The sequence below is a fragment of the Azolla caroliniana genome, unplaced genomic scaffold (genome assembly GCF_043228905.1).
Source record: "Azolla caroliniana isolate FFs.n. ecotype wild unplaced genomic scaffold, voAzoCaro1.0.p SCAF_8, whole genome shotgun sequence".
NCBI lineage: Eukaryota > Viridiplantae > Streptophyta > Polypodiopsida > Salviniales > Salviniaceae > Azolla > Azolla caroliniana.
This window is the reverse complement of record NW_028230443.1, coordinates 14,259,396-14,275,393: the sequence shown is the minus strand read 5'-3', so window position 1 is coordinate 14,275,393 and position 15,998 is coordinate 14,259,396. Positions and strand designations below refer to the sequence as shown.

At 35.7% G+C, this 15,998-nt stretch overlaps 1 protein-coding gene across 2 annotated transcripts; it reads right to left on the bottom strand.

Annotated features, from left to right (window-relative positions):
- Positions 1–2,759: 2,759 nt before the first annotated feature.
- Positions 2,760–15,479, bottom strand: ISA1 (isoamylase 1). Of its 2 annotated transcripts, XM_087323437.1 has the most exons (18): positions 14,875–15,478; positions 14,245–14,427; positions 14,061–14,150; positions 11,845–12,000; positions 11,667–11,758; positions 11,443–11,584; positions 10,218–10,325; positions 9,491–9,576; positions 8,426–8,497; positions 8,129–8,261; positions 7,907–7,993; positions 7,728–7,820; positions 7,501–7,659; positions 6,745–6,828; positions 6,399–6,479; positions 6,237–6,319; positions 3,654–3,771; positions 2,760–3,344 (listed from the first exon to the last, which is right to left on the bottom strand). In XM_087323437.1, the coding sequence occupies exons 1-18, from the start codon at positions 15,235–15,237 to the stop codon at positions 3,072–3,074; spliced, it is 2,403 nt and encodes an 800-aa protein (XP_087179563.1). In that variant the 5' UTR covers positions 15,238–15,478; the 3' UTR covers positions 2,760–3,071. The 2 variants fall into 2 exon arrangements, with proteins under 2 accessions (XP_087179563.1, XP_087179564.1); XM_087323438.1 differs by lacking the exon at positions 2,760–3,344 and having other exon boundaries at positions 3,732–3,771; positions 6,237–6,305; positions 14,875–15,479.
- Between the last annotated feature and the right edge of the window lie 519 nt (positions 15,480–15,998).

Here is a 15,998-nt window from a genome sequence, read left to right as displayed (position 1 = left end):
GAGGGTTTGTGTATGTGTAAATTTAGATGTGAAGTATACATGTAAATATGCAAGTGCACATGGTGGTTTGTATGTGTATGTATAATATATATGTAAGTAGATTGTGATTTTCTTGAGAAAGAAGCTAACTAGTAACAATACATATTGTGTGTACATGTCCTTAGGGAGCCATGATCATTAAAAATTAGCTACTAGGTACTCTCAAAAAGAAAATATTTAAAGACCATAGAAAATTGTAATTAGCATTTGGACCATGATCATTAAATGAACACTACTAGTCATTTAATGAGTGAAGATTATCTATAACTACATCTAGTGTGGGCCGTTATAAGAGAGATTGTAGAGAGGTTAAATTTATATAAAGCACCCCTCTCTCCTTCTTTTGTTCTTAATGATTTACATTGAGTGCTTACACTACACAATCAATCACTAATCTCCCTACAATGGTGGTAAGCTAACTCAAGGAGACATATTGTATGGGGGCTTGATTAATGAGACAAAAGCAAAACAAAGCTAGATAACTCGTCTAACTTGTGTGATATGAACAAGGATATGAATCCACTTGATCATGAGTTTCTCGACACAAAGGTTGATGGCATAAAGTGTGGAAAAGTGGACAAACCACTTGCAAGGAGCACAAATCTATTCAATGAGCTACGAAAGGAGTTGTTTGACTCATGCTAATTCGATGGGTCATCCAACAAATGGACTTGTGGAACAAAGGAGACATTCCACAAATGGCCATGGAGCAAAAGGTGTTCCTTTTGCCAGTAGAAAGTCTCTTCATAGGTAGAGTTTATTCATCGATAAGCCAAGTGTTAGGTGAAAAAAAAAATTTCATCAAATTTGTCTATTGGGCTACCCCTTAATTATGGCCATGGTAAATAACAAAAGCTTAGTGGTTAAGATGAAATCAACCGATAAAAAAGCAACAAAAAAAGGATTGCATGCCAAAGAAATAAAACTAAGAAAACACTTACGACAAAAAAAAAATGCTTCTTTCTAAGTTTTGTGCCTTGGGAGCTTACAAAAAGTTTGTTGATGCTTGCCTTAATCCTTAACAACAATGCCAATGTCATAGTGTGAACCCGATGATTGATGTTCCTCTTAATGGTAGATCATTGCGAAGGCCAAACAAACACGCTCCCTAGTACAAGTGAGGTGGGCAATGGTGGTGGTCAATCACCACTAAGCATTCCTATTTATGTAGGATCTCTTTTAGGATTTCTTATGTTAACACATATTGTTAACACACTTTTAGGATTTCTTATGTACTTAATTACTCTAATGAATTGTTTAAAACATGAAAGGAAAATACAATGGAATAAATAAACGCGATGTTTTCAATAATTGATGACTTTATTCCTCAATAGATCAACACTTACAAGGATTGGATGTACAATAGTGGTTAGACTTAGTGGGAGTAAGGAATGATGAGAGTTAGAGCTCAAACTAATGATAGGGAGACGGAAGGAGAATAAACAAATAAACTTCAGCTCTTTTATACTTCCTTAATAATAGATTTCATCAATTTATTAGTATAGCATTTTCACATGTATCCTTTATTTTTGTGGAATTCTATAGCCTTCCTTCATCTCCTTATATACTCCACTTGCGTGCTTAGCTTGTGTGGGAGCAAGACTAAACTAAGCTTAACACCCGGTAACTTAAAAGATGAGTTAGATGTATTGTTCAACAATACTTACTAATTTGTAAAGTAGTTTCCTAGTCTTTTGGTAAAGATCTTGCGAGAATGGAATTACCATCTTGCAATAAATTTTTCCACATTTTGACACTTGCAAGTTGCAAATAATAATTCATGAATAGTCACTTTGTCTCTAAGAGGATATCTATCAAAAGTGTCTTTATTTCATTTTCCAAACAAGTTTCAACAAAATTCCAAAATTTCTTTATTCTAGTGTAATTTATTTTGTAGTCTAGTTTTACTCACATCCATGGGGAAACATTTAGCTTTAACAAGTCACCATTAGCCATGGGCCCGACTTCCACTCAAACTAAACCGAACCATTAAGCCATGGTTTATCAGTTCCAAAAAACTTTAATAGTTTGGTTTGGGTTATAAATAAACGGTTCAATTTTAATTTGGTTGGTTCTAAAACTCAAGTTTATCAGTTTAAAAGGTTTTTGGTGAACTTTCTTTTCCCACTTAATGGTTTATTAATTTAATGGTTTAATTAATGTTTTTTATTAATTTAATAATTTAATAATTTAATTAATACTTTTTATTGATTTAAATTTTAATATATTTAACTTAAATATTTATTTAATTTAATGTGTTTTTATTTATTTTGTTTTTTAATTAGTTTGACTTAAGTGGTTAAGTTTAAATTTTTTATTCAATGTTTCTGTTTGGTTTCAACTTTTCCATAAACAGTTTTGGTTTAAATGGTTTGGTGTACCTCTTCTTAAATGGGTTTGTTTAAATTGCTTGAGAGTTCCTAAACAGTTTCAAGGCAAACAAACCAAACCAAGCCCATTGCTAGTCACCATATCTACTACATTACTAAGCTACATTTTGTCATAGATAGGTGGAAGTGAAGAAATTGCACATCATTATTACAAATGCCAACAGAAAACCTTGGTCTCTTTTTGTGAGTTGATGAAGTGCTATGCTCTTTTGTTTCCTGCTAAATTGAAGACCGTATAGATGATCAAAATAAAAGTCTCTGGTTAGAAGATTGAAGTAGTTTTTGAACAAATGAAACAAAACAAAAATTGAGAAAACAAAACAAAACTAGTACCAAAATGACAATGCTGTTCACTTTTTTTATGCATTCGAGGCTTACTAGCCTTTTTTTTACAGATAGTTGAAAGAATTTACTGAAATTACAATGCTCTCAACTTCTGCTTTAGCTTTTTATTCTCGCATACAAGGCCTTTGTAAGTGCTATAGATTAAAATACTGAACGATTGGAAGAATAGAACTTTCTTTTACAATAATATGTACATAGCCTCTTTGACATGAATAAAAAATATACCAAGGTATTGTGCTTTTTCTTTCTTTGTGGATCACAGCTTTTTTTACATGAAAACATACTGAGGTTTTGCACTTATTGTTCGCCTTCGGGTACAAGCGTGAGAATGATTGAAGAATAGCTTGCCATGGGATAAATGTTGCTGTTAACAAAATGGCTGAATTGAGCAACTGCTATAGTTCTCTCTCTCTCTGTAATATCTTCTTCCGACAAGAAATCATATGGTGCAACTTTGCTGGTATCAACTAATGGCTGCCACCTCGACCCTTCCCTTCCAGGTAGAGAAATGATGATAGAAAGATGGCTTGTGTTGAATGCGACATAAAGCTCCTTATACTTTGCATCTCGCTGAGAAACAATGAATAAGATTTATGTATGTTAAAAGAAAATATTTTGAGGACAACATATATCAAAACAGAAATGGTAATTTGCTCATTTTCAACATTTGAATGACAGCTTTTTGGTAATTGTTTTCGATCATCATAACAATGGCAGTTATTTTGCCAAATGAACACAACATGCAACACCACATTTTGGTATATATAGATAATGGTGTGACTCACAACTGTTAAAGAAATGTCCTTGGGCAGTTTTTATATGGAAAGGAACTATGCAAAACACAAATTTTTAAGCTAGCAATAAAATAGAATGACTTACAACTGTGAATGCAACAAATCGGCTTTTGTCAGTCCAATCTGGGGCATCAGGGGAATGCCCATGCCATTGAAGGCTCTCTTCTGTTGGGAATTCAGACAAACCAAATGCCTCGCATTTTCTACAGATAGCCCAATTCCACCTTAGCTAGACACTATCAATTTGTCTCCAAAAAGCTATATGTAAATGAACATGATGCATGTAGATGGATATGCTCGTGACTAACTACTGCCAAATATTTAAGAGGGCAAGTGAGGGAATCGCGGAGAGGGACGGTGCAGGTCGCACCGCTGATGGCGCGTTCGATCTCCACCGTCCAAGATGGATAAAAAGCTGACAGCGTCTGTCACCAGGAGCCCGACTCTGTCATAAGGAGCCCCACTGTCAGACAGCCTCTGTAAGCATGAGCCCAACTCTGTCAGAAGGAGCCCCTCTGTCTGACAACATCAGTAAGAAGGAGCCCGACTCTGTCAAAAGGAGCCCCGATGTTTGACAACCTCTATCATCAGGAGCCCGACCGACTCAGGGAAAGAGCCTGACTTAAAAACAAACATCAAAAACTCCAAAAAATGTTAAGTGTACAACAAATATTTGCCATGAAAATGATCATAAAATTTCTCAAAAAAACCTAAAGGTTCAAAAAACAAGTCTTACATAAAATATTAAAACATCAAATGTTGACAACCCTAAAATGAAATATGAATATACACGTTACATATTAAGATTATGGCTCATGCGGGATGATTGCAAGATGCAACCACAATTTTTACAACATGTAACATTCGAATCCCTTGAAGTCAAGGTCAAGCCATCGACACGCAGACACAACCTTCTCACGGTTACATATTGGCAATCGCCTCCTAGCCTGACTTGCACCTCTATGTAGTTTTTCGGAGTGGGATTTCGAAGTGTTTGGGGAGCTGCCAATAAGTTCTTGCGAGATGTCTATTGTTGCATTTCATTTGGCACCGATTTGTTGGTTGCGACTTATTGATCTACCATCTTCTTCATTGGTTGATTTTGGTGCACCAACACGATACACCTTCTCAACCACATCTTCCAATGTTTGTATACCTTCGACAATAGTTGCACGGTCGAAGGTTCCTAACCCTTGCTCGAGACATTGAAGTGGTTTCACGACCGTTTGTATTTTGGACTTGAATGATTCAATCTCGGATATTGTGGGGTTTGTCTCCTCGACTTGTTCTACCTCTACCTCCACTTCTATTTCTGTATTATGGTCCATTCGCATTTGGGTCGCGTGATCTATAAAAGGCAATGAGCCATATAAATGTGGCATATGCCTCTCAATAATCATTCGGATATTGAGTAAATGCTTACATTTACTCGCAATGTCTTGGGAATCACAATATGAGCATTGGAGTGAGACATTATACCATAGAGTGGGAGTCTTCATGCTAAAGATTCTAAACCAATATCGGGCCTCGTCGACAATTTCCATTGTGGAAGTATTGTCGACATACCTTTCCAATATTCTCTCCGCTTCTTTAAGTCAGGACCTTTGATCCCTACAATTCGCACGGGGTGCAAACCGACCACTCTCACATATTTCTTGTCGTTGCTTGTACCACTCTATTATCGTTCCTCCTATGCAAGTGCCAATTTCACTGTCCTTGATTAAGACATGTAGAAGGTCAATAATTGATCGGTTTATTCTTCCTCTCAAGGCAGTATCTGTGTCGGTGTCTGCGTGTCAATGGCTTGACCTTGGTCAAGGGACTCGAATGTTACATATTGTAAAAATTGTGGTTGCATCTTGCAATCAGGCCGACATGAGCCATAATCTTAATATGTAACATGTATATTCATATTTCATTTTAGGGTTGTCAACATTTGATGTTTTAATATTTTATGTAAGACTTGTTATTTGAATCTTTAGGTTTTTTTGAGAAATTTTATGATCATTTTCATGGCAAATATGTGTTGTACACTTACCATTTTTTGGAGTTTTTGATGTTTGTTTTTAAGTCAGGCTCCGTCCATGAGTCGGTCGGGCTCCTGATGACAGAGGTTGTCAAACATCGGGGCTCCTTTTGACAGAGTCGGGCTCCTTCTTACTGATGTTGTCAAACAGAGGGGCTCCTTCTGACAGAGTCGAGCTCCTGCTTACAAAGGCTGTCTGACAACGGGGCTCCTTTTGACAGAGTCGGGCTCCTGGTGACAAACGCTGTCAGCTTTTTATCCATCTTGGACGATGGAGATCGAACGCGCCATCAGCAGTGCGACTTGCACCGTCCCTCTCCGTGATTCCCTCACTTGCCCTCTTAAATATTTGGTAGTAGTTAGTCACGAGCATATGGTACACATGGATAATCATATGCATACATATAATGAATATGATACATATGGATACAAATGCACATACCTATGAGTATTATGCATATTGATGTTTATATCTTGTCAGTATGCATATAGATAGTTATTATGGAGTATTGATGGGCATATATATATGGATGTGCATGTGCATGTTTGTATATGTGTATATGCATATGTATTTGCATACACATATGCATATACTCATGCACATGCACATATTCAAAATTAAATGTAACATGTTATTTACACCTGCGAAAATTCAGTAATAATTTCGAGAAGCGATAAAATCCAGATTTATCCACTTCTTGCTTGTCCCACCTGAAATAATTTATCTGTAATAGAAGATAAACACAAATGATTCCATCACCGGAAATTATGGTGTTCTTACCTTAAATACGAAAGAAATCATACCGCACTATCATGACAATATGTGTTGTTATTTCCCCCTTTAGTGTGAGCATATTCATCACCCATTGTCATCATTGGGACTCCCTGGTTGATACATTCAACGTCAAATAAATGAATAATATTCTCAAATACAAAAGAAATCCATGAACACCTCTTACGAAACCTAATATGTGGATCACTCAAAAGTTTTGAATTTTTTTATTATGTAATTATTATGCAATCGTGAGGCACATTGGAGTGTTGGGACAGAGTGGAAATCCTGAGCATTGAAACACCCACTAGCATGATGCACGATACCCATGACCCTCTAATTTTACATAGAGAAAGCACTCATAAACATAAGGCTCACTTGAGAGACGACAAGAGCAACAACAAAGTTCCGCATTTGTCTTTGTCGTAGGCTTTGCACACCAAGGCTTACAAGCTCCCCTTCCTGCAAAACAACATCAAACCAAAACAGAAAATACAACCACCATATCAACCACTAAGAAGAGAGAGGAACATTAAATGAACAATTCTTCGCTTAGTTTGTTAGCATATTACATATTGAGTATCCAGTGTCCATCATAGCTGATTGATCTGAACATTGATACAGAAATAAAAAACATAAAGGAATTTTTTTAAAGGAAAAAGGGATATTCTACATTCCATTTATCAATAAGAATAATTACGAGGAAATGGAATGGCTGTCTAGTGAGTCAATATATTATATTAGACCCATAGTATCAATAAGAATAATTACGAGGAAATGGAATGGCTGTCTAGTGAGTCAATATATTATATTAGACCCATAGTCAAAATAACGGGATAAATATCTTCATATACAAGTCCAAATTGAGCGGTGTTTGAATTTTTCTAAGATCCCTATATCAAGTCTTCACAATTAATTGGTTTGGACGTGTGCAACATACAAACATTTTCTCTTAGTCCTAATGTTTTCAAGAAGTCGAGCGGTGTTTGAATTTTTCTAAGATCCCTATATCAAGTCTTCACAATTAATTGGTTTGGACGTGTGCAACATATAAACATTTTCTCTTAGTCCTAATGTTTTCAAGAAGTTAATCACATGTTCAAATTTCGGCCCTAATTCTGTAAATATACATACCTCTCCACAATTCCAGCTATTGTTATGTGTCTCTCCATCATTGTTATCTTCACCATTGGCAACATTGTGCTTCCTGTTATATGAAACAAGATCTGCGAGCGAAAAGCCATCATGGGCAGTCACAAAGTTCACACTATGCCATGGTTTTCGACCTCCATCCTGTACTAAAAAGTGTTCAGAAAACCAATATCCAGCACACACAGGAGGGGAGTAGGTTCAATGTTTACTTGATAAATCTGGGGAGATCCACAAAGAGAGTGTGCGAAAGAACCAGCAACACCATCAGTTCCTTTTATGAATTGGCGAACAGTGTCACGGAACTGTAACATTTTCTTACAATTAATTGGTGCAAATTGAAAATATAGTCCCATACATGTATGTTGGCTGTTTTCTCCAAAGTTCACACCTGTCCATTCCATTCTGACCATAAACCCCAATGTGGAAAATTACCCACTTGATACAACCCTCCACAATCCCACGGCTCAGCTATAAGCTGTTAAGAAACAGTCATATTGTTAAACATACATTTGGGATATTGCATAATAATGTGTATTTGCATAGCATCAATAATGTGTAGAAGTATTTTTATAGTATCAATACTGATAGAAGCATCTTTGGCTAAAAAAACCTTAACACCACAAAGCACGGGATCATTGCTAATCATATCTATCAGTGGTGGTTCAGCCAGAGGACTTCCAGTCGTCAGAGAATCTCCATCCAATCCTTCCCTTGTTCCAAATACATTTGCTGCATCCCAAAGGCTGAACAACAGGAAATAACTCTATTACTGTGCTTGCATGTGCTATGAACAAGAATTATCGGTTTGAAGTAAAGGGAAATGGGAAGTTAAGAATGCATATGTTCATATCAGGTTTTCTACTATCATTGCTTAGGCACATTCAAAACTTTAAACGACAAGGATTACCTGCTAGCTCGAGTAAGGATCGATGCCAAATCAAAACGGAATCCATCAACATGCATCTCTATCACCCAGTACCTGAAAAATACACAATCAAATCCTTTCTTGAAATTCAATAAAGAATATTCAATAAAATGTGTTTATCAATCAATGTCTCCTTTCATCGTTAAAACTGTCAAACAATAATAAGACTGAATCTATGATTGGCTTGTCAAGAGATTCACTAAAATGTGAATAAAAATCTTTAATTTTGTGGGTTTTGTATTTCATCATACAGATCTAGTATTTAGAACTTTCAAAAAACTTGTTACTTTTTATCTATGATGGCCTCATCATGTCATGAGCTCTACCAACTTTAGATATTTTCCCTTCACCCTTCTCTCCATCATCCAGATAAAACCCAGATTCCAAAGACAATCAGAACTCAATTAATAATCTATTGTCGAGACTCAATCCGCATAAAATCCAGATTCATTTGTAAGATATAAAAGTAAAATTTAATCTTACAAATGCATAAGGAAAACATTGAGCTCAAAACTCTAAATGAAGAAGCATTTGAAAAACACAAACACGTTGATCTCCATTATAATAAAAAATATTGAAATCAAGAGAATAATGAAACCAAGAATTGATAGTGAATGTTTGATTAGCAGATAAAGAAACCCTTTAGAACTGCTACAATTCCCTCCAAATCATGTTCAGATTCCTCCAACGCACCCTTATATATTCTAGGGATAAGCAATCGAATGATTGATATGATTGATGCTGAAAATTTAACTGTATCTATCAAAACTCCTTTCCAATTGAATTTCGTAAGAGTAGTTTGAAGTTTTTAAAAAGCTGTAATATTGGAATTCTTTTTACAGAGATTATATAGCTATCCTCCATGTACTTTTGGGAACAAAAAAAACCTGATAATCTAAATGACCCAGTCACCCAAAATCAGCCCCCATCTACCTTCCAAAGTAAAACAACGTGCAGAGTTCTATGACAATAGGGTATCATAGAATATTGAATACATTTTAGGAATAAAAGATACTTCAGAATAGTTTAACAAGCATTTATACACACCTTAAACAATCCACAATGAATCGGCGAACTATAGGATTGTTGCAATTTAAAGTGTTGCCACAGCCAGAGTAATTATAAAATTCACCCTGGAAGAAGCCAGAACTATGTATTAGTTTATGATATACAACAAATTGTGTTTTGTAGCTATTAATATAGTATGAGAACAAATTCCTTATGACCAATTTTATCCTTAATTTGAGCTTCATTCAATACACAACATTTTTCATGAGAAAATAAGAAACCACCAAAAGTTGTGTTTTTCTTTACAAAATAATCCTTGATTTTATAGAACTGCAAATTCCTTTACATACGAACTTCTGTTTTTATTTCAGCTAGCAAGGCCAAAATAACTTATTAGAAACAAAGGTCTACAAGTATTAAACATGACAAGCCTAATCTTATTCTACAAAGTATGATCACACTATGATCGCTTAATCACAAACCAATGTTCCTTTTATTGAGCACAAATTATCATATCATGAAGAGGAAAGCATTCACATAGCATTCATCAATTTTTAGGATATGTGAATATCATTAGGTGCAATGTATCGTAGTAATGTAGGGTCTATTGTAAATACAAAACGAAGTGCAATGCAGCATAGAAATGTGGAGTTTAATGTAAATAAGGACAACTCAGTTGTGGCAATAAGATAAATGGCACAATGAAATTTCACTTCATTCAATTCCAATGAAATCACGGACAAAGTTTTATATACCATTTTATTACCTGCGGGGCAATCATGTAGAACACTGAATTATCAAGACCTCTGAAGGACAATGTTGGCCCCATTTCATTCCCTTCAGCGGTATGGTTAAATACAACATCCATAAACACCTGACATAATACATAGCACAAGTTTCATTCTAGCATGAGGGAAGAATATTACTCAGCTATAATTACTTTTCTCACCAAAATTCCACTAACAAAAAGGAAAAACATTTGGGGAAAAAAAACACAAAATGAAAAGTTACAAAAGAAAAACTCCTGCCCAATTTCTTATTCTCCAGACTTCTTGTATTTCAGCATAGATTAGAGTTCCTGATCTGGTATTTGCTGAATTAAGGTTTTCACTGATCTGAAATTAGGATTTTTGTAGATTACGGTTTCCGGAAGTAGGGCTTTTGCTGGAAAACAGCATCTTCCTACCTAATCTCCATGCATAAGAATCTCCAATTTGCTGTTTCTCAGAACAAATGTTTATTATCTGTTGGAGATTCTACTTTTCATTAATCATATAAAAGGAAGTACCAGCAGGGACTCCAAGCTTTAGATCTGTGGCTTTTCTAATTGGTTTTGTTTAAAGGTGGAAGCTATGTGTGCGCTTCAAAGCAATGACTCTTAAGGTTGTTGCTGATCCTAATAACATGTCTTTAGATTAAAAGCATGAGAGTAGGGAATTTGAGGATGACGGAAACTTTACAAAAGACACTCTAGCTATAAAGTGAGACTGACTCTGGAGACTGTTCAACCAAAAACAATAGAATTTTCATATTTTACTGAAGATGTTGAGCTTAACACATGCTTGATAAATGTCATGGCTAAGTTCACCATAATAAATGTGTACTACCTTAAATCAAAACTATAAGATTTCGATGATACTAAACATGTGCTCAAAACATGTTTGGTGAATACCATTATATGACTATGCTATCAGAATTCATCAAGGACTGAGCACCTGCTTAAATTTGTCAAAAGAAAACATCTAGGAATGAGACATTTGCATCTAATGGCATGCTATTAATTTGGCATATATCATTTTTGGGTGATGCAACTATAATTAGATGCATCAGTGACACATCTGAAGAAGTAAAAATAACAATTGCACAGATGCCTTCCGATGCAATTTCTGAACTGAAATAGACCCACTGATTGATAGCGAAAGACTGTAAAAGGTTATTATCACAATGTTAACGCTGATTCCTAACCATGCAAAACTGGCAAACATTTGTACCTCTATTTTGAGCTTATGAGCTTCTCGAACAAGTAACTTGAATTCATTGATAGCCTTTAAACCACAATCATTGTGTCCAGCTGCTGCATAACGTATCATGGGCGAAAAGAAATTTACAGATGAGTAACCCCAGAAGTTCATTCTGCAAATGGTATTCTCTCATTAGCATGTACACAGAAGTTATCATGCTTCAGAAACAAGAAACGAAGGTTTTAAAACTTTACTTGTAATCACCCATTATGGAATTGTATGAGTAGTATTCAAGCTCATTAAACTCATGACATGGCATCAACTCAATCGCATTAATTCCCAGTTCCTGCCAAGAAACATTCCAGGTAAGAACATCAGAATTGAAACTCATTGTTTAGGTCAACAAAACAAAATATATAATTTTGAGAAAACCTTGATGTATTTTAGTTTTTCTATTAATCCAGAGTACGTTCCTGGGTGTTGAACATTGCTAGACTTGTGACGCGTAAACCCACGAACATGAAGTTCGTAAATTATGAGATCTTTCTGCTGGATACCAGGAGGTACATCTCCTTCCCAATCGAAAGTCTACATCAAAAACGAAAACAAAAGAGCAATGAGGCAAGAAAAGGGGTAGGTAGTTATAAATACCCAGATTAAAAAATGAAATAGTACAAATTTCTAAAATAAAGTACTCATACTAGAAATCCTCTGATGAGACTGCTAGATTTATGACTTACAGGTCCTAGATGCTCATATGCATTAATTTGAAACACTATGAAGAAAAAACTAGCCCAGAACAAATCATGAAAGCAATACTCCTGTCCAACTGCAGCAGTAAAATTACTCATCATCATAAGCACATAATAATATGCAAAGCTTAATTAACTAGGCTATTAAACCTATCAGCTAACAATCGGCAACGGTTCAGTTCGGTTTGAGAGGGTCCAAACCGAACCGAACCACAAAACTGTTAAACTTTTTTAAACCGTAAAACCGCGGTTTCGCGGTTCGGTTTCGGTTTTCAACATAGGTCAAATTTTAAAATTTATAATATTTCATATTTTAAAATTTTAAAATTTTTAAGATGTTCCTAAAATGTGAGAATAAGGTCTAAAAATGAAAAGATTGTTTAAAAACAATTTTGTAAAAAATTTTAAAAATTTTAAAAAATAAAAAACTGGTAAACCATTTAAACTGCAGTTTCTGACTATTGAAACCAAACCGTTGAAACCGTTAAGCCGCATTTCATGGTTCGGTTCAGTTCAAACCGAACCGTTGCCGATTGCTACTATCAGCCATGGTATCTGAAGACAGTTGTGATACTTGGTCAGGCACTATTTTTGATAATATGGTAATCGAGAGGTTTTGCAATGAGTGTAGATATCATAAACCTTCATACAGACATTCTCACTTTTCTTTTGTGCCTATAACCAGTAATGACAAGCTAGCTCTTGTTAATCTCAAACTTTCTCTTAGTATATTTGTGCTCAAAGAAAATAAACTGAATCCTTTCAGAAGCAGATATAGCTTCCCCTTGCAGTCCTTATGCCACTATACAGGAGACCCTTTTTGACAAGATAAATTTGTCTAGTTAAAATGCTATATCGTGATATTATTGTTGCATCAACAAGATGTTTTTTCCGGAATCAAATTAACTACTTGCCAAGTAAAAAGATATACGTACATGTTTGGGCATTAAGGTCAACCATTTCTCACATTCCTCCAAAAGCTTTCACATGCATTTTAGGTTGAAGAAATAGAATTTAATAAGAACATTGAGCCACTGCTTTCTTACATACAAGAGCTTTCACATGCATTTTAGGTTGAAGAAATAGAATTTAATAAGAATATTGAGCCACTACTTTCTTGCATACAAGAGGTTGAGGACTTCGGCAGGTAAAAACGCTGATAGGCAGAGTAATCATAATGTGTATGATGTGGTAGTTCATCGTACATGTACACTTGTATAAATGCACATTGGTGATGGGGTTCAGTTGGATTAATGAAGGGTTAGAGTATAAATCAAGAGCATGCATAGGCTTCCACCAAGTGGCAGACAAGTTTCCACTATGCACTAGGTGATCTATGTATATAAGGGAGGCCTTAGTCATCCTCTGATAGTGATTTGGGAGGAGTAAGAATCAAGATTTTAACATGCTCTTCTCGTGGATCATGTGCAGTAGTATCATGATATAACAACATGGTGAGCTTTTTCTTTTAGAATGTTTCTGTTAAATGTGTGGCCACTACGTTTTAAGTTCTTTCCGACTCGAAAAAAACAAAGATGGAGCTCAATGTCAGTGTTGAAGTTCCTAACTGTATCTGGATACAAAACATTTTCGTCTGCATACCAGGAAATACCAGAGAAAGCTTTAATCTGAACCCTGTTGTTCCACATCTCACCGCTTTAATCCATTTCTTCCACTATCTATGAGTGTATAAGATCACTTGGGTCTGTTTGCAACACTTTTCTTCTCTCTAAATCAATCTTAAATAATCTAACAAAATAATGTATCTTTGAGTAAGAAATTGACATCCATACTTCCCTTACTTTGGCATCTACTAGACATAAACAGAACCCAAAAGATGGTAGAAGTGCAATGAGATTTTATAAAACTGATTGATTATGCTAGAAAGTGAAATACCTCGATTTCACGTGGAATCATGCCACCCATTTGTGGCCAGCAATTGCCATTAGAGCTTGGGACACCAAAAGTTTCCCTGCTTATAACAGCCTTGCTTGCATAAAAAGATATGGCAATAAGATACTGTATGATATGCCAAACGGAGATCAGGATTCATACAAATATGAACAAAATCTTCCAATACCTTAGCATAAGGATCAATCAAGACACAATTCAGATTGTATCTATGGCCACTTTGAGGTAGAAACGGTCCATCTATTTTGTATCCATAGAGCAAACCATCTACAGTGTTAGATAGATGAATATGCCATACATCCCCAGTTTTGTTCATTTGTGGATGTAGCAGTATCTCTGCCGCAACTTGGCCCTGTATATGACAAAAGATAGAAGGCATAAGTTGCAACAATATTGCACTTTGTTGGTAAGCTTCTTGGTTTAGTATCTTAGAGATTAGCATCCCCAAGTGCAATAAAAATCAATCCTGATTATGAACTTAATTATTAGGAGCACTTACTGCATAGTTCACAGAATGCCATTAACATAACCCCATACTCCAGAGCACAGTTAATTCATGAATTACTTATTGGGCCCATTTCTAGCTTTAATCCAAGATTGATGCTTAAATCTGTGTCCTCTCATCAGATGCATAAAGATTGTACATTTAAGCAAATTGCTATACAGACTAATTAATTTGACCCATAAGTCACATAGTATGATCAATGCAATGCTAATGCATACATAGGTAAAGCATCATCATCGATGCACAGGTAAATACATAGGCTCAAAGTAGAAGAAAGAGTTATGGAGGAAGTACCAGTTGCAAGTCCGATGGAGTGAAGAGACACAATGAGACCGAAGTGGCAGCACTTGAATGAATTGCAAAGTTCACCCCATTCTCTTTGAATGTCGCTCCAAACGGGAAAGGTGATCCTCGGGATTGTTTCTTGAACAAACCATATCCCTCTCTCTCTACTGTCTTTTCCTCCACCTCTAGAGTGTTCTCGCAAAACACAGCTCCTTCTTTTCTTCTTCTACGGCTTCTTGTCTTTCCATGAATATGAATAAAAGATAACTCATACATAGACATGGAAGGTTTCTGATGTTTCCATGTATCAAATGCTCTGTTTGATGATATACCAAGCAGAGAAGCTGAAGGTGACAAGAAAGAAGCTTCCATAGCTTCTTCTTCTACTTCTACTCTGATTTATCTCTTATATCTATCTTGTTTTCACTTGTTCTTTTCTCTGATATATACCTATATCTAGTTTGTCCTGTTCTTTCCTCTGGCATCTATTTGTTTGCTTCCTTTTACTGCTCTGTTTCTCGTTCTAGTACCTTTTTTTGCTCTGTTTTTTCTGTTTACCCAATTCCCCCAGCTCTGATTTTCCATTCACTATGTTCTTCAGACCCTCTTCTCTGCTAGCCATGCCATGGCTCCTCCTCCTCATCCGGAGCACATGCAAAGGCAACCACAACCATCCATCTCTCTCTCTCTCCCCCTCAAATCAATCATAATCCTCTCTTAATTATATGATTAGTATGTGATTAGTGTTACTTGGTTAGATAGTGTGTCCTTACTCTTACCCTTATGATTATTGTGTAACTAATGTTTTTTCATCATCAACCTTACTTGGGTAGTTAATTTGTCGTTCTGTCTTAAATTTTAATTGTGTCATCAATAAGTCACGAACTTTGCTCTGTCATTAGTGAACCATTAACTTTACTTCTATCATTTCCGAAATACATAACTAACCGACTAACTTGGAGAAAAGGGCACCCTAATAGACAATCATGTGGCACTTGTTGGTTTCTTGACCTTTGTGGCTGCGAAAGTTAAGTAGAATCCTGCTCCATATGCCCAGGATTTGTAGCTCACCATTGTAAGAATCTAAATTAGCATTAAGAAAATAAAACGAGTGTTGAGAATCAAACTCAACT

What these genes read in the sequence shown, in the direction of transcription:
- ISA1 (XM_087323437.1), bottom strand. Translation starts at nt 15,237, where the DNA reads ATGGAAGCTTCTTTCTTGTCACCTTCAGCTTCTCTGCTTGGTATATCA. An exon ending in GATCTCCCCAGATTTATCAA is followed by an intron (nt 7,660 to 7,727) that starts GTAAACATTGAA and finishes TTTTTAGTACAG; the next exon opens with GATGGAGGTCGAAAACCATG. An exon ending in TTATTACTGAATTTTCGCAG is followed by an intron (nt 3,772 to 6,236) that starts GTGTAAATAACA and finishes GGCTATCTGTAG; the next exon opens with AAAATGCGAGGCATTTGGTT.